The 25,317-nt window shown below is 43.3% G+C and overlaps 1 protein-coding gene across 1 annotated transcript in view; it reads left to right on the top strand.

The window, feature by feature from the left end:
* Positions 1-25,317, top strand: part of FRMD7 (FERM domain containing 7) — a 45,776-nt gene that overhangs the window by 8,800 nt on the left and 11,659 nt on the right. Inside the window, exons 2-5 of the mRNA XM_004685809.2 lie at positions 15,696-15,800; positions 16,515-16,557; positions 18,339-18,372; positions 20,908-21,005. Coding sequence (XP_004685866.1) covers positions 15,696-15,800; positions 16,515-16,557; positions 18,339-18,372; positions 20,908-21,005 — 280 coding nt within the window. The remainder of the gene's footprint in view (positions 1-15,695; positions 15,801-16,514; positions 16,558-18,338; positions 18,373-20,907; positions 21,006-25,317) is intronic.

Genomic DNA, 25,317 nt, shown 5'->3' with positions numbered 1-25,317 from the left:
ACCCCAGTTCTGTATGAATAAATAAATCTTTAAAAAAAAAAAAAAAAAAGCATATGCACTCCAGGAGGTACTGGGGAACTGGCCAGTGGGCTGCCACCAGTGGGCTGCCAGGGGAGATCTGCAGAAGGTCGCAGAGCTCAGGAACTTAGGAAAGTGCCAGCGTTTAGGACAGCTTCCCCCAGGGCCGTGGGCTCTAAACACAGCTGCTGTGCACAGCCACAATCATTAACAATACCCCCCTCTCCAATCTCATGCCAGCTCTCATTCTTTCCTTGAATTCTTTCCTTCTTCTTTCCTTCTCTTCTGGGTCCCAGGTGTGGGGCCAGAGAGGGGAAGTCTGTCTGGATGAGCTGACCCCAGGCCCTGGAAGCACTTAGGCATGGCGCCTCACCACTAATCGCTGGGCTGAGCTCTTTAACAACAGGTCCTTTGTCTTCTGAGATGCCTTCTAAGATGATGAAATTCACCTTTCAACCGGCTCAAACAAAGACAAAGTTTCTCCTGAGTTTCACATTCAGAATGTTTTGGATGATTGCAAGAGATCTGTCACAAAGCTGCTGTCCATTGCCTTTAATACTAAAGGCCACCATTTCCTGACATATCTGTGCTCCATGAATTTCCACTTACATTATTTTATAGTAACTTTACTTATTGTTTGTTAAGTAAGTGTAATTATACGACTGCACCCATTCACTACTCAGTGAACACACTGTATGAGCCCTCGCTGCTTTTACGTGCTGTTTTGGCTACCGAGGATATAAAAAAAATGAGAAATAGTCCCAAGCTCAAACACCTCATGCTCTGGTGGAAGAACCAGAAATGTAAACAGGTACAGGTAGGTACACTGTAGTGTGATGCATACAAGTGGCAGTGACAGGTTACACCTGAAGGGGAGCATCTAAACCAAGGTAGAAATGTGTGTGTGCACGCCCACATGTGCACTCGGGGTGGTTACCCATGTCCGGGAGGGAGATGATGTCTGGTTAGAGCTCTAGATAACCAGACTAATGATTTAGGTATGTGTTGGGGAGTAGAGAGAATAGGAGGGATCAGAGTTGATGGTTGGCTCTAACAGCAGTAGAAATATAAGGGAGGCCTGTGGCATTAACCAATTTGGATCTTAAAATTTAGGGCAGAGAGTAGTAAGAGATTGAGAGGTGAGATAGGAGAAACAAGCATGAGCTCAACCAGTAGAGGGATTTTTCAGGTGAAGAAATTAGGGTTCAGCAAGGTCACCTAGGAGCCTAAAGTCATGCTAATGTAAGTACTTGAGCTGGGAATTCAAATTAGGTGCCTTTGTTACAGGGCAACCCCAATGTGAAATGCTTTGTCTGACTGTGGGTCCTCACCGTCCTTAACGGGACTTATAATGAGACTCCACTGCAGGCACACACAAAAGGTTAATAAAGGGTTTATTTATAAAAGCAGGGAAATGAATAACTCAGGGAATAAGAGAGGGAGAGAAGTTGGTTAATATTCTTACCAGTTCCACTGAACTGGAACCCCAATAGCACACTGAAAGCTGGAGAAAAGCCAAGAATAAAGCCATGAGCCAAGAGGCCAAAAGCCCCCCAAAGGTCCACATGTCTGATTTTATATCAAACCTGGCTGCTTAACTCTACCCTCAGGTCCCAGCATCCTCCCTTTGGTGATAATGGGATTTATAGTTTCTGGTGTCAGGAGTGGGGGTGGAGTCCACATAACCTGTATCTGTAGAGTTCATTCAAGACCTCCTTTCCTCCTAAAACGTTGACTCCAGAACCCCAACTCTTCCCCCACAACCTGCTGCCCCCAGATTTCTCATACCCAGAAGGAAGCTAGACTCATAAAATCTTTATTTCCTTTATCAAGTGAGAAAATCACTGTCATGAATCCCTTCCACAATTTGTTTTTTAAAGATTTATTTATTTATGCATACATAACTGGGATACAGGCCAGAGGTGTAAGGGATGAGAGGACTCACCAGATACAGAGCAGGGAGCAGGACAGACAAATCAACGGAGTCATACTGCTGAGGGGAGCAGCGATGGGGTCAGGCAAGGTCTGTTACATCATGTTGGTCAGCCCCCTGCCTGGGGATAGAACTCGGTGCTGCAGTGGCTGCGGGTAGCTTCATAGTGGTGAGACTTCACCCCTTCCACAATTTGTATTTCATTACCTAATTAAAATTTTATGCAAAATTAAACATCTTAGTATTTCTTTAAAAGTCTCAAACAAAAAAGGGCAAACAACCAACAATGCAATGCAACCTTAATAAGCTGGAGGATTCAATTTTTGGAGAAATTCAAAGGGGATGACTAAGGGGATGTGTGTAAAGATAGATGTACTTCTTTTTGCCTAAGCTGCTTCTTTTAGTATCATTTGCAATAGCAGAAAGGAGAAAAAAATCTCACACGCCCAACCCAGTGGCCTCCTATATAGTAACTTATGATGATATTAAAAATATAATATTAATATTTTTTAAGTTGGTCATACAAAAGCATTATTGTAGCCTGTGCATTGAGAATGATCTGGAATGCTTAAGGTCCCCATGCTGCCTGTCTCGGTGGATGGGATTCTGAGCACTTTATTTCTTGCTTTGCTGTTTCTTTCCCCCCTTGATATTTCATGAGCACAATTTGCTTTCTGATAAGGGGGAAAACAATAAGAAACAAAATAATCCCCCCAAAAAACCTCATTTAAATACATGGTTGCCATATAATTACATTCCAATCTGCTCATTGTCACGTCTGATGACTTGTAGAGGTCCTCTGCCCTCAAATATCAATCCTATTGCCCACAAGCTCACAATGACCACTCAATTCCTTTTTAAACTAAATTGTAAAGATAATAGCTAATATTTATTTTTAATGTGTTTATTATGTGGCCGACACTAGTGCCAGGTACTAATGTAGACACTTTACCTATATTTGCTCACTCAACAAGAAGGGTGCTCTCAATATCCCCATCAAAAACAGAAAAGTGAAGTGACTTGCCCTGAGTTACAGAACAGTAACAGAAGCAGGATGAGAACAAGGCTGCCTGGGTTAGGCATCCATGCACTAGGTCACTATATCTCCTCATCAAAGCTAGTCATTCAAGAACCACACTATTGGAATTGCCTTGGCATTTGACATCAAGCAGGTAGCTGTTGTGTGTGCTAAGAACAGTGAAACAGAACATAGGGTTAGTGGTTTCAGGAAAAACTGACCTGGGTGGAGCAGTACCTGCAAAGGTTGTTATGAAGCTTTCATCAGACAAATGGACACTGGAACCAATTAGAAAGATAGGAATAGGGCGCCTCTGAATTGCATGAAACAAAGAAGGAAATGTCATTCCCTGGGACTCAATGCGTGGAGTTATACATCCAAAAGGACAGAGTGGATTCTGTTCCATTGGGTGAAGTCAGCAACTAAGTCTAGTGTAGCAGGCACTTTACCTGCAACTGTACAAGCTTAATAACTATCAGTTAAAGCAATGAAAGGATGAATTATCTTCTCTCAACTTCCAGACAGCTCACCCCTATTCCACTACTTTGACTGATAACGTGCCAGTTAGCTTAATAGCACATTGTAGGAAGCTTAGTTTTAAGTAAGGGAGGAGGTGGCACAAACATTTCATGTATTACAGTGAGTAATTTTCCCTGAACCAGCACTGTACCCATGGAAATGTGTGATCACATTAACCACCCCACTGACTGTTTGAAACAGGGTTGCTACAGCTGGGAAATGTCCTGGTTTAGGTTACTCCAAAGCTCAACAAAGAGGAGCTCATCTCCCCTCTTAATGGTCTACGAAGCCTCCTCAGGTCTCTTTGTGGATACCAGCATGAACATGTCTGTTTGTTTCTGCATTTGGAGGAATATGGATTGGGACCTTCTGAGCTGGGGCAAGGAAATATCACATTCAACATTAAGAAGGGAGGAATATCTTTGGCTTTGATTTATAAATAGCAATGAGTCAGCTTAACCATGTCCTTTTGCACAAATAATTCCACCTAAAGCAATCCAAGGAGAAAGATACTAGAAAAGCTTGTTTGGGGAGCATGTAGCTAATTCTAAGACGAGACCTAGTCTCTCACTAAAGATGGCTAACAAGTAGTAACTCCTGCACTGTCCCCTTCTCAATTTTCCACAGTACTATATTTTGCAAGCTAAACCCACACTTCTTCCTTCTTGTACATTAGAATGTTGGATGTGTAATGTGTAGAAGAAATGTAGGAACTAAAATTTTTCTGGACTTGTGTGTGCCTGTCCTTGAATACAGTTAATCAATCCCAGAGGACTGTTTGGAGTTATATTGCATGCCCTGACAATAGCACTCCCATACTGAAACAGCCTTGAGGAGGGAGGACTGCTGAGGCCTGCAAGCCTGGGGCCAGCCCCAGATGAAGCTGACTACCAACAATATGCAATTCTAGGCTTTGGGCCTAAGGCCTAGTAAAGCCTGCGTCCACCCAACTCACAGAGCTGATCAGCACTCAGGATTTGGTTGGCTACAAGCCAGAGTAAGCTGGGAGGAAAGGGGTAGAAAGCTGTGAGCAGGCTCAGGAGGTAAGCTATACTGCTGAGCAAGAGGTTCAGCAAATCTTCATGAAGAACCCACTGTGTGCACAACTTAAGTGGAGATCAGTAAGGAGGAGAGCAGGGTTTTGTGGAGCCAACCAGCTGCCACTGTATGTCCAAGCCAGCACCGAACATGAGGAACCCAAATAAAGGGACAGGAGGACAAGCGTCAGGAACTCAGGCATATATCTGAGTAGGGAAAGAGGGACCAAAGAACAGGTCCTGAGAGATTTCTGCCAGCATAGAGCTTGGCAAGAAACCAAGTGTAGATGAGGTGGGGGCCCCACGGAAGCTTCTTGCTGCAGGGTAGAGAATGTTCCTGAGTGTAGTCCACAGGTGTCAACAGGCAGGCACACCTGGCTTGCACGGAGGTGTTGAAAGGGTTGGGGAATGAGATACTTCGTGACAGGGAGATTATTCTGAGTGATAGCTCACAATCACCCTCATTTTCTAGCAAGAACCCTGTGGAGGTTCATTGTATTTTTCAGTTTTCACATCCAGTTTTAATAGATTATACGATATAGAGTCATTCTAGAAAGATTAAAACATTCTGAGAAGCAAAAAGAAGAAAATAAAAACTCAAGTCTGATGGCATCATCCAGATGGCAACCTTTTGGTATACATTTTTTCATATAGAATACAGCTTTTTTGTGGGTCCTGCAATCCCTCCGGTGCCTTTCCAGTTCAAGGAGTTGAACTAGTTATCTGAATATATTTAAAAATATTTTCTGTTCCGTCAACACAGAGTCTCTAGAGTAACACTAATATTTGGGGCTTCATGGCCTTTTATTAAGTAGATGCTTTAAAAAGGCATGATTCCTTAAAGACTCCTTTATTGAGTGTCTGTGAAATTCACGACTTTGTAGAACAGAGAGACTTTCAGCTTGCTCCTAGCCCTGCGAAATTCAAGGGAAGAAAAGAGGAATGGAGAGCAAGTGAGGGAGGGGTGAGGGGGGCACTGAAGGAGAGAAGGAGAGACCTTGGAGACAGACGCAAGGAGGAGGGAAAAGGGAAGATGACAAAGCTGGGGAAAACAGTGACCAGGAAAGGAAAGAGTGAATCAAAGTGATGGAGGAAAATAGAGAAGCTGGAAAGGAGGCGCCCCCCCCCAGGCCTGAGACCAGAAGCCTGGTTCTCAGGCCGCCAAGAGCCTGAGGTAAGGGAGAGGGGATTAGCATAGCTATTAACCCAGCCCAGGTCTCAAAGCACAAGACCCAAAGAGGCACCAGAGGCTGTAGGAGGTGTCAGGAGCAGATCTGAGGTGAAGATATGGAGATTGAGGGCCCATCAACTCCAAAAAAACCCGACATCAAAAGGACTAGTACTTTCCTCTCATCACTCTCTGGTCCTTCTTATACCGAGATCTAGCTTTCCTCCTAGTTAACCACAGCCAGATGTCAGGGAATGAAGCCATTACCGGAGGTCAGAAGACCTGGGTTCTCATCCCGGTTCTGCTGTTAGTCTGCTGAAGGGTCTTGGGCAATCTCTTCCCTGCTTTGGGTCCAAGCGCCCTCACTTATGAAATGAAGTGCACAGACTACAGGAAATCTGATGCTACCTGCTATTTCCTGAATAGTTGCATTGCCAGGTAGCTACAGAACGTTTTGTCAACGTGAAGAAGTTTAAAAGAAAATCCCAACCACCATTTGGAATGTAGCTGTGCATCCTGCACACCACATGGATTTAGTTCTGAAGCGTTACGTGGAAACAAACAATTATAATTGTTTTTAATTACCCAGAATAGCTAGTAATTTCAACAAGATTGGGAGCACTGTCTTGAGAATGCTATTATTACACTGTCACTTTCAACAGCCTTTCCAATATAGGCACGGTAATTTCAATGTCCCAGGAGTGGGGACAAGAATACTATTAGGGTGGTAATCTTGTTGGGTCCCCCCCTTTTTCTTTCTCCCCCATAGTGTGAAAAGTAACTCTGAGTAATAAGAGTCTCTTAAACACCATCCAGCACAGCAAAGAGCATGAATCAGAGGCAGGCTGTCCAGGTTATTGTGGGCCTTAGGCACAAAGGTGTCTGGCAGGAAGTTTTACCTCTCAGGCACTAGACTAGCTCTCTGGTTTCAGAGTTCTCTTCCCAGTTCAGTTTAGTCACTATCGTTATGTCTGACGATAAAGAGGGTGATCATCAGAGAGCTGGTCAGTCTGACCCTTCAAGACCTCCAAAGAACAGCCACATGTGTGGGAAATTTTTTGGAGCAGTTAAATTCCCAGCAGCGAGGCCTTCTATCTATAATGCCTGCAGCACTTTGAACTGCTTTAGGTTTCAAAAATAAAATAAAAACCAGTTGTAATTTGGTGTGAATTTCACACATGCACAGCAACTACAAGGGTTGTTCTCTCTGCTTACTCCTGCTCGAAATCTTAAGTACCCAGTAACTGCTTCTCTCAAGGGTTTATTGCTGACAGCTATGGGCTTTGGGCAGAAGGACTCTGTTGACTTCCTACTTATTCTTTGATGTGTCAACTGCACCTTGTTCTCTACCAGACGCTAAAATACTAGACTGCCTGCAGAGAGGGCTCCATTTTAGCAGGAACTGCTGCTACCTGGTAATTAGCCTCTCACCACTCACAGTTCTCTTTGTACCAGGAGTTCAAACCCTCCTTTCCCCCACCCCAGAAGGGTGACAGTTTGGCCAACAATTTCTTTTGCCCTGGCCTGAAGATGCTCCCTATCCTTGTTCCCTGGGTGATTTGTTCAGTGTAAGCTATGAACTCATGTTCTGCTTCTTTCTTGGAAAACTGATTGCATCTGACTCTATAGGTCAATGTGTAAGATGTGCATATTGTTATTATTATTTGCAATATCAGGATATTTGCAATTTTTATACTTGCATTTATAGTGAAAGTAAAACAGTCCATTACAAGGAGCAGTCCCAAGGGTGTGACTCCCCCCACCCCACACCCCGGGATTCTGAGGTTCCTGGATGTGGGATAGATCTGGTGGTGGTAGGGGTTTGGGCAGTGGGAGGAAGGACAGGAAAGGAGAAAGACTTCCATGGGGAAGGGTCCCGACTCTCTGGAAAGGAGGACCTGACCATCCTTGTTTATCAACAGCTGCATTGAGGTGTAAATCTGGGGACAATGGACCAAAATGAGATTTCCTACATGGCCGACATTAAACCAGGGTCACCCCAAACACGCCTAGCTTGGAACTGCACTGATCGCTACCAAAATGCACAGTGGTCTTGTCTTTCTACTTGACACAGCACAACTCTGATCCTCTTGCTGGAAAGTTTTGCTGGGTTCTGGGTTCCAAAATGCCATTCAGCCTTCAGGATATGAAGGTAAAAGGACAGGTTGAAATATGCCAGGAGGGCAGCCAAGAGGGATTAGTTCACAGATGTCTCCATAAAGATGCTTAGCAGCCGTGTGCTCAGGCTCTTCTGGATGGAACAAATCTGGGCTGGTGCCAGGGTGGGTCATTAGGCTATGTTGTAAATGTCATGTTACGTGGAAAGCTCACAGATGCGCCGGAAAAGACCTGAACGAATATTTCAGGTGGGTGACTTTAAAAGGAATCAGTGACCACCTCGGAGAGGCATGTTGAAGGGTGGCAGCAAGACACATGCTGGTGGTGGTGGCCAATGAATGGACCCAGTGGGTGTGCTGTGATACATACACTTATCCAGGTGGGAAGATGTACACCTGAAATTTGTGCCGTGGGACAAACCAATGTGATCTCAATAAGAGAATTTAAAAAAAAAAAAAGCAGCTATACTTGCAGTAGCTAGGTCAATAAAATTTTTAGAGAAAGATATTTTGCAAGATTATGTCAACAGCAATCTTCTGATGTGCCAAGCTGTGATTTTCTTTCCAGACGGACACAAAAGGCAGGGACGGTCACAGGAGGGGCTCAAATATGTGCAGACATTGGTGTGGAATATTCCGAACCCCCTCCCCCAAAGGTGGGTATGGGAAAGATTCTGAAACAAGGGAGTGGTGGGAGATGCTATGGCAAGTCACTGGTTCAACTGGGAGGAAACAGGTGTCAGGAATCAGCAGAGCAATTCAGAAAGCTGAATCGAAGGCAGCAAAAGATTCTCAGCTGAGCCACGGGGTGAGCTAACCCTGCCCTGGCCCGTGCAAAGGGGAACAAGCAAAGAAAATCCCGCAATCTGAAACATTTCAACAACACTGCCAGGTGACTCACTGTTCTTAACCGTTGGGTGAAGAGCTCTGTCCCAACCTCCGCCAGCTGTTTCCAAAGCTGAGCTCTGACCATATCAGTTCCCTGCTAGAAGTCATTTGCTGCCCCCACCCTGGGCCCTACCTTCAGATGTGTGGCCTTGCTTGGCACTAAAAGCTCCTCTTGGTCAGGCCCCTGCCCACGTCGGCAGTCACTCTGCGTCCTTGCTCCTTTGGAAGCCACTTGCAGTTTCATTACTTATGCCAGTTTTCCGAGTCTCCTCTGCTTCCTCGCCTTTTTCCTAGCCTCTTTTTCACCTCTTGTGTTCTGTCCCCTCCCTTGGGAATTCCTGTGCAGTGCTCATCCTCATCCCTCTGGGCTCAGCGCCCTTTGGTGGGATCCCGTAGTGTCCCCTGCACACATGCTTCCACAAGGATGCTTAGCCCCAACTCCTGTCATGCCCTACTGACGGGCCTGCCTGGCCTGCCAGCCTATGGTGCCTTTGGATGGTGCCTTCGGGTGGTGCCTGTTACTGGCCTCCCCTGGGTTACTGAAGTGAACACTGAAGTAAACTGTTTACTTCAGTATCCCAGGGGAGGCCTGGTCCTCAGCAATGTGTGTGAACTGGAAAGATGTTGGAAAGGGCTACAAGAGGGTGGAGGCAGGTGCTGCAGGCGAGTGAGTCACAAGTAAATAGGGGTTTGGACAGCAAAATCACAACAGGAAAATAAAACTGATTAGGAAAAGACAATACAGAGGGTCAGTGGGGGTGGGGAGGAAGGGGGAAGATGCTGAGGTGAGGCATTGGTTTTAAAATGTTTATTATGGGCCTCCCTGGTGGCGAAAGGGGTTACGTCTCAGCACTATGAAGCTCTCTGTAGCCACTGCAGCACAGGTTTAATCCCGGTCCAGGGAACTGACCCACATGGCACAGCAGACCTCTCCTGACACGCCCGTTGCTCCCCTCAGCAGTGTGTTTCAGTCAGTTCGCCTGTTCTGCTGCCCACTCTGTCTTTGGTGAAGTCTCTCACCCCTCCCAACCTCTGGACAGCACCCAACTCTTTTATACATAATAAATAAAATAATTTTTTTTAAGAAAAGGAAGATTAAAACTGCTGAAACAATTCTCTGTGACTGTTATGGTTAAACATTCCCTATGAAAATGTGGACTCAGAGATTTGACGTGACTGCAAGGTGACTCATTCACTTGTCCTTCGAAAAGAATGAATACTAAGCACTGTTTTCTATAAGAGGAAATGTCTGTGTGTTTTCCGTAATATTCCAGATCTTGAATATTCAAGTACATGCTACCCTTGTGAAAACAGACCTCCTGAGTGACCATATGCTAATAGCTAGGTGATCCTATGTCAAGCTTTGCTCAGGAAAATTCTGGTTTATACCTGTTGTGACAATATAGTAACTATGACGACCCTGTCACCCTCAAAACTGTTCCAATTTGGACAATAAATTAAATGATCACTCTACAAGTCAGCACTTCTTGAGCTGTTTCTATGGACCAGGCACTGAGTAAATACTTGAGATGAATATTTGCATTCGATAATCACTGTGATCCTTTTTTGAAAATTGAGCTACAGTACACAGACCATAAGATTTACCCCGTTGAAGTGTAGTTTATAGGGTTGAAGTACATTCACCATATTGTGCAAGCATCATAACTATCAAATTCCAGAATATTTTCATTCTCTCCAAAAGAATCCACATACTAGTCAGCAGTTACTCCCCATTCTTCCCTCAAAAACTAGTCCCTGGCAGCACCAATCTGCCTTCTATCTCTATGAATTTGCCTGTTCTGAGCATTTCATGTAAATGGAATAATTTGCTATGTCATCTATTCTTTTGGGCTTCTGATGATCCTGTTGTACAAGTGAGGAAACTGAGGTTCAGTGAGATGAAATTGCCTGCGCACGATCAACATTCTAGCAAGCAGAGGTATCAGAACTACACCCAGGTGTGTCTGCTCCAGAGGTCACATTCTCAGCGGCTCTGATGTTCTGCCTGCCCATATTTACTGCAGGTACTCAGCACATGCTTGGAACTCATTTTGGCCTCTCTAACTGGGCACATTCTTCCCAAAATGCCTCACAAATCTTCATTATTTGAGGGTGGATGTAATGTTTGCAGAGTCAAAAGTCCTAAAAAGCAAGTAATGGTCATTAAAGTGGGCTATCAAGCAGTCAGTGCTACTGCCACGGGCTGAATTGTGTCCCCACTAAATTGTGTCCCCACTAAATGCCCTGTGACCCCCCAACTTGACTAATGTGAGTAGATTTGGAGATAGGCCTTTTAGGGAGTAATTAAGGTTCATTAGGTCACATGGGTGAGGGCATAATGGGAGAGACTTGGTGGTCTTATAAGAAAAGGAAGAGAAAGGCAGTCTCTCAGGGAGAGAGGTCTCAGCAGAACTTGGCCAGGCCAGCCCCCAGTCTCAAACTTCCGGCCTCCAGGATTGTGAGAAATAAATTCTTCTTGTTTAAACCACTCAGCCTTTGGTATTTTGTTATGGCAGTCTGGGCTAATGCAATCATATTTTGGGATAAAAAATGAGACATAACCACAAAGTCGTGAGAATGAGTGATTATCAACTGTGACTTCAAGGACAATTTCCTGAGGGAAGCAGGAGAGTTATTTTGACTATAGGATTCAAAATTGGAAACAGGAGACACAACTTGAAGACTCTTTGTAAGGCCCTATGCTTTTAAATGTTATATCTGCTGCATTTCTCTGGAAAATAAAGCAAGTAAGAAGAAAAGGTTAAAAAATTATTGTGCTATTAATAATATACTATATTTTGTTCATTTTGTTTTTCTGAAACTGTAATTTTAAGGTACAGAGTCAGTATGTGGATACAATAGAATCTCATTTATCTGATGTGATAAAGGTAGTTATCATTTGGCTGATTAAGTTTACTGAAGCAAAAATCATAAGACATATCTATACACACAAACACATAAAATGAATTTTTACATATATGACAATCTTTTAATGTAAGGGCAATGTATTTTAAGTAAGCACTTTAGATTGATGTTGCCTTGGTCTTTTTTTCATAAACCACACCCACATTCATCAACTGTGATTTCCGGTATTTGCTTATTCGATACTGAGCAAAGATGTAGATGCTTGCAAAGCACTTTGACTGCAGAATCCTTTCAGATTTTGACATCTTCTCTCCCCCCAATATTTCATCACTGTCCTACCCACTCCTAATGTCATAGCATATCCTTGGGAATTTCCTCCTGTTCTGAATTTTTGCTGTGATCAACTTTGTTTTCATAGAAACAACTCTTACTTTTAGACATTTATCATAATTCTTTTAATAGGCATACAATTTAATTAAATGTATAATTATAATGATAAGTAGAATTGCCAAGAATATGCTCTAGAAAATAATTGTTACTAAGCATGGGACTCATGCATAGATGTAGAAGTGCTCGATCATATTAGAGTAGCCTGCTAGCCAGGGAATTGCACCATGACATAGACATCTGTCAAGGTTCAAAGGAGGGAATGGAAAGCTTAGCTTTCTCTGTGCATTGTCGAGTAAAAGTTGGTTAAGGGACTTTCTATTGTTCTTGGTCGCGGAAAAAAATATGGATATGTAGTGAATAAAAAGGTGAAATTTCCTTTGTTCTATTCCTTTTCCAGAGACAACACTGTTAGCAGTCTGATATGTATCCTTCCAGAATCTTCCCTGCATTTATCTATACAGGTGCATTGCTTGAGCTATATGATGTGCAGGTACCACACTAAGACCTTGATGTGAAGTATCTTGTTTAATCCTCACAATTCAATGAGATAATACTGCTACTATCTCCATTTTACAGTAAACCAAAGCTGGAAGTGTTTAGTAATTTGCCCTAGGTCACATAGTGACTAATTTGTTCTTCCTTCTCAGACAACTATCTTACTAATGTACATGATTCAAGTTAAATGTTTGGATCCATTCATCTATTTATTCAGTAAACAGTTATTGAATGTCCAGTTTTTGTACATAATACCAGATATTTAAGCACATGGTTTCTGTCTTCAGATACTTGGAAAAGGCAGGTTATTTACTCTGTGAGCTAAAAGATTTATTCCAGTTCACCCAGTTAGTAAGTGATAGCAGGATAATAATTCAGGTTTGCCTTAACAAATTTTTGTATATGACAGGTGCACAGAAACTTTGGTGAATTGTAATTTAGAGGTACCTACTTTGACTGTTATTTTTTCCATGAGAAGATGGGTTTGGACCCCCCAGAAATTAGTGTGCGATGATTAAGATCCAGTTAGTATATTGGAGATTACAAACATAAGCTCTAAAATTCTTCAGTAATATACCTAATCATAAGATATATATGATATATAATGATAGTATATATTTTCAGGCAAACTCTGCTCAACTGTAATCTAAGAGAGATCAGGATAAAACAGGGGTTAGAATCGGAGTTTGGGCCCCTGAGAGGAAGGAACTGTGGTAAGATACACTAAGGAGCTTAATTAGAATGTTGAAACGTGTCAGCTTAAATGAGAACAAGCAGTTGAAAAGAGAATCAGAAATCCAAAAGAGAGAAAATATGGATATTGTATTATCAGGAGATATCATGAAAAAAATAATCATAACATAAACATTGATGAATTGAATCATAATGGCTGGGAAAAAATAAAGGCTACATGTTGAGACAAAAACAAGACCTTACTGCCTGTTTCGTAACACATTCCGAAACAAGGCCAATTTCAACGTACTCTATGGAGGACTGAAGAGAAATGAGCCAAGTGAGCACCTGACCTCCAAGTGCATAAAAGCCAAAAGGTTTTAGAACCAGCTGGCAACGTGTCTAGAACGTAAGGACCATGAGGTTTTCCTCTTAAACACGGTATGGGCTCGAACAGAAGGGAGCACAAAGGAAGCTGTGACTGGAAACCTTACAAGAATGGCTTGTCTTTTTGACCGCAGAAACATTTCAAGAGATAAACACGCAGAAGGTAGATAACGAGAATTAAGTCCTCCCCCCCCACCCATGGGGAAAAGTGGAATTATTTAAAGTGAGGAAGAAAAAGGAAAGTCTTGTGTTTCTTAAATTGTTTGCCAAGAAACTGGAGTCTATGATGGAATTTGGTCCTCACAGCTAAAATGTTTCTTTGGTATTGGAAACAGTGTTCTGTACCCCCACCGGTTTTTTTTTTTTTTAACAGTTAAAAAAAAAAATCCCATGGCAGCTCCTTGGCCCAAGGATTTTAAAAATAGGAGCGATTTCATCAGTCTGGAATGGTCTGTGTCAGCACCTGCCCTAGGCAAGGTTGCCACACAGGGAAATACTCCCCCCTCTCTCTTCCCTGTTAGACACCCCCTTCCACTGTGCTCCCCAGTGACCTTCACTCCCCACTTTCCCCCAGTCCATGGGCTGACCCTACTCCTTGGACCACAGCCCCAATGTGACTTCCCACATAAAATCAAGCCCTTCCCCTCAGCTCTCCCTCCAGGTGTGAGGGAGGCAGTGAGTGGGGTTTGCCTTTGAGACCTATTTGCATTTAAAAATAGGCCTTTGGTTGACCTACATGAATCTTGAATTGGTGGAAGTTGAACAGTGTAACCAAGTGGAGAGAAGTCTGGGGGAGAGGGGAGCACTTGTGGGGGTTGGAGGGGGTTGAGTAGGCCACCTCCCAGGAAGCCATTAAATCCCAGAGGTGGGCTCCCTTCCATGTGGTTCTGCCTTCAGGGAGAGGGCAGGGGGTGGGAGGAAGGTGGCTGGAGACTCCGACCTCTCAAGGTTGCTTTAATTCTATGGGTTGGTGATTTCCAACAACATTTCTGTGCCTGGCTTCCTTGCTGCACCGCAGGCGTCTTGTGACTTGTTTAACTAGGGGTTTTCAGCAGCGTGTCTTTGTGCCTGGCAGCCAGGGCCCAATTTTCCCATCATAGTCCTCCCTGCGACAGCAACCTCAGGTTTAGCCATGGTGGCGGAGAAGAGCCACCCCAGCCATGTGAGCTCACAGAGAGTTCATCAAAGCTCCTGTTCCCTGGGAAGCTTACAGGAATGTTTTGTGCTCTCGGTGTGTGTGGACTTTATGAAGGAAAAAATACGTGTGGCTGTAGGTGAAGAGAGTATACTACAAACAGATTTGGTAGGGGAAAGCTGTACAATAAAGTCTACTCAAGAGGTCACCTGAGTCATTTGGTTAGATTCATGATGGCGGGACAATCACTCAAGACCCTACTGAGTGCCAGGCTCTGAGTTATAGCTGGTGCACGTGCAGAAAAATAAAGCAGGATTCCAGCTGCAGGGAATTCAGTCTGATGGGGGGCAATGAGGTATCCAAGTAACAAGTGCCCAGTGTGAGGGTAGATAGCATTTGGGAGCAGGGAGGTCACTCCATGGCTCAACCTGCTACTGCTGGGATCTGAGAGCCCCTGGATGACTTCAAGCTGAGTGGGAGGACGACAAAGCAAAGAGGGTGTAATAGCAGGGACAGAACAGAGGATTGGAGGCAAGACACTAAGACAAGTATGAGGCAGTAAAGGCAGGCCCCAGCATTAGAAAGGAAAGTGCCACGAAGGGGGAGGGGCGAGATAGGAGCCTGTAGGGACAGTGTCCAGGGAGAAAGCTCAGCCTTCCCAGCTAAAGAGAAAAGACTTTATCCTGAGGGAGCCACTGAGGGATTTGAAGCAGGTCAGATTTGCATCTTGATTAAACTATCTGTCAATTTGAGGAAAATCATTGAAAATGCCTGTGGGGTGAATTGATTAAAGAATTGCACTGAAAGGGTAGATTTGCAGATGTAGCCATAGTTAAGTGCAAAGCTCTTTTTTTTGCCAAGATGGTTTGTCTCAGGCCCCCAAAACAATGCACAGATAGATTCATGTGTTTGTCTGTAAAAGCCAGCTTCGTTTAGACTGATGCAGCTCCACCAGATAGTGCACCCCCATGGCTTCTGCCCTTCATTCCACACAGCAGGCACGTGATCACGTCAGGAACGCAAGCGATGCTATGACCTGTCTGTTTTGTTTAGCAAAAGTCATCCGGGAAGGCGCTGTTTAACCTGAGCTGCAGCCATCTAAACCTTGCTGAAAAGGAATATTTTGGATTAGAGTTCTGTAGCCACGCTGGAAATAATGTAAGTTTGGTTTCATTATAGGGTTCTTTGTGTCTAGAATTGCTTCCAAATGCATTTTGCAGTTAGGTGCCTGGGACTCAAACCCCTGATCGTAAAAATGAAAACCCTTGCAAAATGACTGACCAGACTTACCCTCTGTGTCTATTAAAAGTCACCTCAACTTGCCAAACACAAACGCCTCTACCCCATACTCCTGTTTGTCACCATGTGAACCACTGTCTTTATCCTTCCAGAGGTTGGAGCTCGACCTCCCCCAGTAAGACACCTAACCTCACCAGTGATATTGAGGGGCCTCTCCCCCTCTTGAAAGTCCTGCCTGGGCCTATCTATACTCTGGCACCTCCCCAGGAAGGCCCATGATGTCTACGAAGCTGGCACTTGGGGCAGTAGGAGTCGAATGTGGCGCCAGGTGCCTTGTTTAGTCTTTGAAGCAACTAAAGGGCCTGGTAGGTGATACCTCTGTCATCCTACTGAGGTAGGGGGTGGCAACGCAAATGACAACAAAGCTCATCAGTGTTTGCTGTCAGTGGGAATACAACAGGGGCAGATGGAGTGTGGTGGGGAGGTCATCTTTGACGCTGCTCTTTCTGACTATCTTTAGAAGTCTAACCAGACTGACATTTATTTCATACTGACTTATCTGGTCTCCACCACCTCCCGCTAAGCTGCACTCATGACACATTCTTCCAATATTTCCCATTAATGTTATTACAGGTCTGGTTGGAACTTCTGAAGCCCATTACAAAGCAAGTAAAAAGTAAGTATGGAAAATCATTTAAGGACTCTAGTTCCCAGTTACAACTTGAAAATATTTCAGCAACTCCACACCTATCTATAAGAGGAGGAAAGAGCTTTGATGCATTTTACCATCTATCTGATATCCAGTGAATTTAGTAATTCTAAAATATCACATTAACTCTGCTGGAGATGAAGAAACTTGTGCTGGTGGGGCTTTGGGGAAATTGGAAGAACTACAGGAATATCAGCACCGTGGGGACTGGCACAAGAAGATATGCCCATCACCCCAAATCCTCGCAAGTACTTGCTGGCCACCTGCAACGCCATTCATTTTCTGCCTGAAGATGACTTATCTTTACCAGCTCAATGTGTACTGAGATCACCCAGGGTTCTTGTTAAAATGCCAATTTCCAGCCTCACTCCCGAATTGAGGGAGTATGTTTCACAGATTCCACAGGTGTTTCACTTGCAGGTAGATTTCAGTCAACACCGTGAGAATTGCTGTTCCAGTGTCTCTTCCCCAACCTGCTCATTATATGGTGCTGTTTGCCACATCGGCTGTTCCCGCCATGTAAGGAACATCTGTCACATTATTCCAGGAGCTTCCTAACCAATCCCTCCCCACACCACACTGAATCCATCATCTACACCATTTCCAAAGGAAACTTTCCAAAATGGAATCCTTACTCTCTTGCTTAAAATGCTTCCATAACTGCTTCCTACTGCCCTTAAAGTAAAGCCCAAATTCATTACTGAACATCCCCATAAAGCACTGGGCTCTGCCTTTTCATCCTTATCTCTGTCACTGACTGCTCTATATTCCTCCCACTCCTGACTTTGACAAAACTCCTTGGGTGTAGGCTCCTCAGATAAAATAGAGGATACCCAGCTAAACTGGAGTTTCAGATAAACAAGAATCACTTCTTTGAATAAGTATCCCCATGCTATCATTAATCTGAAATTCCAATTTAACTGGGAGTTTCAGATTTTTACTTGCTCAATCTGGCAATTTAGCCAGGGGTCACCTCCTCTAGGATGACTTCCTCCTTTTTCTGCAAGCTCTTTTCTCCCTTCCTGCTTTCCTAGTACTTGCTGCTTACCACACTTTGTGATGACACAGTCGTCTGACGCAAGTGTCCGTGTCTTCCACAGACTCCCAGCGCTTGCTTTCTTAATCCCAGTACCTGCCATGTACAATGCTTGGCATCAAGTTGGCAACCAACAAATATTTACTGAATGAATGGGGATGCAGCATGTGTGTGTGTTTGGTGCAAAATGTATTATCTTCAAATGCAGCTAGCAGTGAAGGCTAGTAGATGTGTTTTCTTAATTTTGAAATAGGTAAGGTCATCAGTCTGTCCTATTTCTGAAATCCTTGAGCTGTTTGATATTCACCTGCCTCTAAAGCCGAGCCTTTTTCTCAGTCATGAATGCAGACTCCCAGGTAGCAAGTCGCATCTCTTCCTAAATGGGAAACTTCTTGGAAGACAGAGTGGGCCCCAGTGCAGCACATCTTTACAAAAGGGAAAAAGGACTGAAGGTTGGAAGAGGGGTGGGAGGACTTTTGCAATTACTATCTAGAGAAATAGCAACAGCTTGTCCATGGGGAAAAATTTAAATTTACAATAACAGTCTGTGGGAGGGGTGTTGGAAGAGGAGGGAAGAGGAGAAGAGAGGAGAGAGAGAGAAAGAGAAAGACCTGTAACTGTTGTGATGGACATTTAAATAAAACTTATGGAGATATTGTGTTTTAAGATCCTAAGGAAGTTGTTTTCAAATTTATGGTGAAATTTTTCCCAGTGGACCCTGGACATCTGCGTGAAGAACTTACAAGGTAAGTAAGTGCTTACCTATGTGTCTGTTGTTCAGGGTTATGTAAGAAACGTTGCTCTCTGCCTATGAGGAAATGGGCTGCTAGCCATCGGCAAACTTGGATCTTGATCACTCTCTGGGAGATGGAAAGGAGAAAGAAAGAAGGAGGTTCTGGCCTGTCCAAGGCATTCATCTTCCAAAGAGTGGGAACTTCAGGATGAAGAGGGTGGTCGCCTCTCGGGGGTTGTGAAATTACTTACTGTGTCAAGAGGAGCGCTTGCCTGAGTTGCACTGAGTTCGAAACAGAGGGCAGCTTGGCAGCACAGGGGTGTGTCACTGTGTACATGTAGGAAGTGAATCATTCTATCATTCTAATGTGCACTTATACAGCATTGGTAATTTTATTATAATTATGTAACAGTGATACATTTTTAGTAATTTTCTATAAACAAAACTATTTTATCCTTATAACATTTTCTAAGTAAAAAACATAAAACCATTTTAACATTTTTTACACTTATGTCACTGCCCCTAATAATTACAATGGAAACCTAATTTTTTTCAAAAATATGGTCAATATAACACTCCCCCCCAAATCTTTCCTTCTTTCTAGACTTCCAGCCTCTCAGATGAGGAAGGGGTATAAAGATAATTTAGTCCAGCCTTCTTGGCTTATAGGTGAGGAAATAGATCCTGTAAGCTAGAATGTCCTGGGGTCAAGGTCACAAGACGTTGTCAGTCAACACCCCCCTCCCTGAAGTCTTCCCCCCTACTCAGCCAGTTCTCCTTCACCCCTTTTGTACAGAGAGACTATTTCCTGAGGGGTTTCGGCAGAAGTCTCTATTCATGAGGCAGTGTCTTTTTCTCCACACCCGCCCCCCAATTTTGTCCACATCTCTGAGTTCTAGGCCCCTTTCCCAGATAATTTGATATCTTTGGTATCTATATAACTTTGCCCACCCATTTCAAATTGTGAATCTCAAATTGTGAGCAAATTTGATGGAGATAGGCTTCTCCCCACACGCCCCCCCCCCAAAAAAAACAGAATGAGAAAATCACTGTGATGATAAATGATTCATCAGCTGTTCAGAGTGAAGGTTTGGTATTTCTAGCAGGCAGCTGCCTCCCAACAGCAAGGAACAAGAACGTGTCAAATGACAAGAAGTTTCCTTTCTTCCTTGCTAGGAGCAAAATGAAATTCGCTTTCTCTCTAGCAATTGAGGCCGATTATCCTCATTTGTATTTGAAAGCAGGCAATGGCAAAGGATAGACTGCCTTTGTTCTTCTCCCCACTGGTCCATTTAAGAATATTTAACTGCAGTAGAATTTACAAGGATACCTGCTTGGGGCCAATATACCAGTTTCTGAGAGTGGTGTGCAAATATAATTTTTCTAATTGACTCATTTCTAATCCATTAGGGGAGCTCAGAATTTGAAGGATTATAGTGATTAATGTTTTTGTAAATTGAATAATCACCTACTAATTTACCTGTTTTTTCTAATCTGGATTTTCATCTATCACCTGCAATTAATTTTGATGTACAACACTGCCTTCAAGGCTTAATTTTTTTTAAAGTCCACCTAGAACTTTATTTAGAAAATCACATCTGGTAGAGGGAAATGCATACAGTGGGTACTTGCTAAATGTTTTAATGTATAAAACAAAATATTGGAACAATTTACAACCATGGAAGAAAAGTAGCCAGGAGTGGAATCTTCATTACACACATCTTTTCAAAAGTTGATTCTCTTTGGATAAGGTCTTTAACGGGTGGGGCAAATGCTGTTTGGCAACGCTCTGGACACCAGCCTGTACTTTATGGGTTCTTGAGTAGCTGTGGCTGGGAAGAACAGCAGTTTGGCTTCGCCCCACAGTAATTCCATTCCTGCTCTGTGCAAAACACTGGACTGAGCTCTCGTGAGCCAGACAAGGTGGTGCAGGCACAGGAGTAACATGGACACCAGTGCCACCTTAGTTAGCCCTTGATTTCTGAAACACCACCTTTGGGTAACACTGAGGCAGCCTGGATTCAGGGGTAGACCTGAGTTCTAGCTCCATCCACATGGCCTTGCTAAAATCACCTGACCTCTGTCTGCACGTAATTGTAAAATGGGGTGATTGTTCGTGCCCTGCCAACCTCCTAAGTTGTTATGATAGCAAGTACGAGCTAGCACTTTGTAAACGGAACAGTCCTGGCCTCCTGAGCGGGTTTGTTCTTACAGAATCCCTCTTTCTCTCTCTCTGGCTGGGTATGCGGCTTTGCTACGTGGCAGAAACCACAGAGGACAATTGGCCAACTCCTTCAAGTTGGCGGGAGGATTTGGCCAGGGTGATTCCTCATGGCTGCAAGGCCTGCCAAGGTGCTGGATCAGCCCGTTGTGGTCTGGGGCTGGCGGGGGCTGAGGCCAAGCCTCCATGTAACTCACTAGGAGCAAGGCCTCTCCCTGCCTGGAGGGGCACCGTTTCTTTCTTGAATCATCTTGGATCTGGGAAAAGGGAAATGCTCTTTCTTGTTCCCGTTCCTTTCTTGAGAGACGTTTCCCCACTTCTTTGCAGATATCTCTTTGCTCTTCAGCTCAAGAAGGACTTGGCTCTGGGACGCCTTCCATGCAGTGCCACCTGTGCTGCGCTAATGGCATCCCACATCTTGCAATGTAAGTAGCAAATAGTGCCTTTGGGGCTCTCAGCCAGCCCAAAGGAGCCAAGGACCGCCAATGTGCCCACTCTCATGTTAGACTTAGCAAGGAGAGGAAGCCTGAGTAAGACATACAGAAGCTGCAAGATCCAGACTAGGGAGGCCGGTCATTGCAGCTGTTAAGATCGGGATTCAAATCTACCCCGTTCTTTCTACCCCATTCTGCTGTCAACTTGCTTCACCTGCCTGAGTCTGAGTCTCCCAGGCTTTAAAACAGCAATGAGAAAACTTTCTCACAGAGCAGTAGGTCGCTTAAAAGTGAACGTTGATTTTCTCCCATCTCCATGCACCACCCCTCCCACTGCCCTGGGCTTGCTGTCAAGGAGTTGGTTTTTCCTGATCCTGGAATGGGCTTGGCCAACCGGCCCCCCCTTTCCCGCTTGCCCCAGGTTATGTTTCTGGTACGTGCTTTCTGTGGGACATTGTCACGTTTGATGTGATTTTCCCTGTTGCTCTTTATCAAGCTTCCAGAGAGCAAAGCATGGAGTAGAGCAGGTGGAGAGAGGCTGAAAGGGAAAAAGGCCGCAGGCATCTATTAGACTTCCCCAGAGCCCAGCAGTCCCGGAGTTGGACTAGGCTGAATAACAGAGGCAGGCTGGACTTTCTCTTCGAGGGGGACCTTCCCAGATTAGGCCTTTCTTAACTGGTCCTGTCAGATACTAGCTCCATCTTTGTTTATTTCATAAGTTTATTGTTTTTTTCCTCACCATTATCTCTTCCTGTAACAGGCCTGGTAGAGTAGATTGTGATTTCTCCAGGAACTCTCCAATGAAGTGCTTGCCTGGGAGGGTGTGTGGACTACAAGTTACAAAATGACTGCTTAGGCTAGATGAAAAGAGCCCCAGGAAATCAGGAAGGCAGTGGAAATGAGCACAGTAGTAATCATGGAAGGCTTATGGAGGAGGTGGCTTTTATGCTGGGCCTTTTAAAAAAGGATTTATTTATTTATTTATAAATTTATGCATACAGTACCGGGTACAGGTCAGAGTGTAGGGGTAGTGAGAGGTTTCACCAGAGACAGAGTGGGGAGCAGAGCAAGCACATCCATGAAGTACACTGCTGAGGGGAGCAGCGGGCACGTCAGGAGAGGCCTGCTGCACCATGTGGGTTAGCTCCCGGACTGAGGATTGAACTCGTGCTGAAGTGGCTGCAGCTAGCTTCACAGTGCTATGCACTTCAAGGCGTTGTACCACCAGGGAAGGCCCATGCTGGGCCTTAAAGGCACATGTAGGAATTCGATAGGCAGAGAAAACAGCATGAAAAAAAGATGGTGATCAGACAAGAAAAAGAATATAAAGAGGGTGCAACTCAACTACAGTCCAAGAATAGGGTCTGTTTGAGAGGTGGCATAAAACTAAGCATCAGTTTGAAGAGCCTTGAATGCCAAGGATACTAAGCATATGTCTAATTTCACATCTGGCTGAGTAAAGGAGATAGGTAAAGGGAATAGGGAAGACAACAGTGGACGTTACCTTGTCCACTAACTGCCTGTTAAGGCAGTGGTCAGGATTGGGGCTTCCCAGACAGCCTGTGATGGGAGAGCCTAATGACACTGTTTATGGTTCAGCGTTATGGATTTTGGCAATCCCTAGTGGCCACGGCAGACATAGCACAGAACACTTCAACTTTTCCAGAGTGTATTACATTTCATGAACATACCACATTTGGTTCATCTACTTACCTGTTGTCTTTCAGAATAATACATTAATTTTGACAGAATTCCACTTTCTCTACATGATCATGCTTTTGGTTTTGGATCTAAGAACGCTTTGCCCAAACTAAACTCACAAAGATTTTTCTCCTAAGTTTTCTTCTAATGCTTTTATAGGTCTACATCTTTGATTTAGGCCTAAGATCCATTTTGAGTTAAATTGTTTTGTATGCCTGTGTGGTGTGTGTTGTGAGGTAAGAATCCAACTTCATTTTCTGCATGTAAATCTCCACTCGTCCCACTTACTGAAGATTATTTCCCATTGAATTGTCTTGGCATGTTTGTCAAAAGTCAATTGTCCTTAAATTTAAGTGTTTTTTTCTAGACTCTCTATTCTATGCCCTTTATATGTCCTTATGTCATTGCCACATTGTCCTCTTATTTTTTGTAATTAGATTTTTTTTTTTATCAGCACATGGCAAGTTCATTGGGAGAACAAGGAAAGAGAAATACCCGCATACCTGGCGGGCTGTCTTAGAAGACAAGAGACTGTGATTTTGCAAGGGGTTAAACATCGGACACCTGCATAGACACTGGCGGGCTGTCTTAAAGAACAAGAAACTGCAGTTTTGCAACAGGTCAAGAAAGGGGCACCCGCATAGACACTGGCGGGCAGTCTTAAAGAACAAGAAACTGCAGTTTTGCAACAGGTTATGAAAGGGGCACCCGCATAGACACTGGCGGGCAGCCTTAAAGAACCAGAAACTGCAGTTTTGCAAGGGGTTAAGAATCGGACACCCGCATAGACACTGCTGGGCAGTCTTAAAAGACAAGAAACTGATGTTTTGCAAGGGTTTAAAAAAAGGACACCCGCATAGACACAGGCTGGCAGTCTTAAAGAACAAGAACTGCCTGCCATTTTGCAAGGGGTTAAGAAAAGGACACCCGCATAGACACTGGTGGGCAGTCTTAAAGAACAAGAACTACCAAATTGTTTTTAATTTTCTATTTTATTGAATACTGTAACTTCATCTTAAGTTTTGAAATAGGTAAGTATATATCCTTCAACTTTGTTCTTTTTCAAAGTTGTCTTATTTATTTTATGTCCTGTGCATTTCCATGTAAATATTAAGATCATTTGTTACTTTCTACAGTTTTTTGTTGCATTGGTTGCACTGAACTTATAGGCCAGCTTTTTCCCGGTTATATAGATCTTTAAATTTTTTCTCTTAGTTATGTTTTATAATTTTCAGTATACACATTTTACAATTTTGTTAAATTTATTCCTAAGTAATTTACTACTTTTGGATGCTATTGTAAATGGGACTGTTTAGATTGTTCTATTTTTAGATTATTCATTGCTGGAATATACAAATCAATTACTTTTTTATATTGATATTCTGTCTTGCTGCTTTGCTGAACTTATTAGTTCTAATAGTTTCTTATGGGTTCCTTAGGATCTTATATAGACAGGATAATGTTGATTACAAATAAAGACATTTTTATTTCTTTTCAGTTAAGGTCTTTATTATTTCTTCTTGTCTGATTGCAATGACAAGAATCACAGCACAATGACTGAGAGAAGTGGCAATAGCAGACATCCTGTCTTATTCCTCCTTTTAGGGGGAAATTTTTAGTCTCTCACCATTTTGCGTGGTTCTGATGTTAGCTATAGACTTTTCATACATAAACTGTATCAGGTTGAAGAAGTTCTGGATAAGTCCCATTTGATCAAGAGGTAAAATTATTTCTGGATTTGTTCCATTAGTATTTTGGTGAGGTTTTTTGTCTCTTTATTCATAAGAGATATATTTTAAAATGATTTATGCATACAAGAGCTGGGGTGCAGGCCAGAGGTGCAGGTGTCAGGGGGTAAGGGGATTCACCAGAAATAGAGTGGGGAGTAGAACAGGCAGATTGACTGAAATACACTGCTGAGGGGAGCAGTAGGCGAGACAGAAGAGGTATGCTGTATCACATGGGCCAACTCCCTGTCCAGAAATCGAACTCATGTTTCAGTGGCTGCTTCCTAGTGCTGAAACCTAAGTCTTTGCACCACCAGGTAGGCCCCTCATGAGAGATATTTAGCTGCAGTTTCTTCTCTTGTGATGTCTTCCTCTGGTTTGGTATCTGAATAATATTGGTGTCATAGAATAAGTTGGTAAGTATTCCTTCCCCTACTTTCTGGAAGAGTATGTGGAGAATTGGTATGTACGTCTTCTTTGAATTTTGAAAATTGAATCAGTAAAATAATCTGGACCTTACTGAGTTTTAATGAGATTTGTTTGGGCTTTTGTCAATATTGACAACAAACAAACAAACAAAGAAGCAAACTATTGATTTGGTCTTAAAAAAAAAAGCTGTAATAAGGAGATATTTTTATTATACTATGATTTTTGAAATATATGTATATATACATCTCACCTGTATAAAAATGAGCATGCCATCTGTCTATAAAACAGTGGAAACCAAGTGAGAAAATAGCGACTATAACAACTTTCATGCACTCAAAATTAGTATCCATGTATTTTGGATAGGAGACCACCATAGGACTTTTTATATGTTTATTTATTTATTTATTTATTTATTTATTAGATTTATTTATTTATTCATACAGAAC

Source organism: Condylura cristata, unplaced genomic scaffold (genome assembly GCF_000260355.1).
Source record: "Condylura cristata isolate star-nosed mole 26May11 unplaced genomic scaffold, ConCri1.0 scaffold00019, whole genome shotgun sequence".
Classification (NCBI taxonomy): domain Eukaryota; kingdom Metazoa; phylum Chordata; class Mammalia; order Eulipotyphla; family Talpidae; genus Condylura; species Condylura cristata.
The sequence above is the reverse complement of the archived record's forward strand: the minus strand, read 5'-3'. Positions and strand labels throughout refer to the sequence as shown.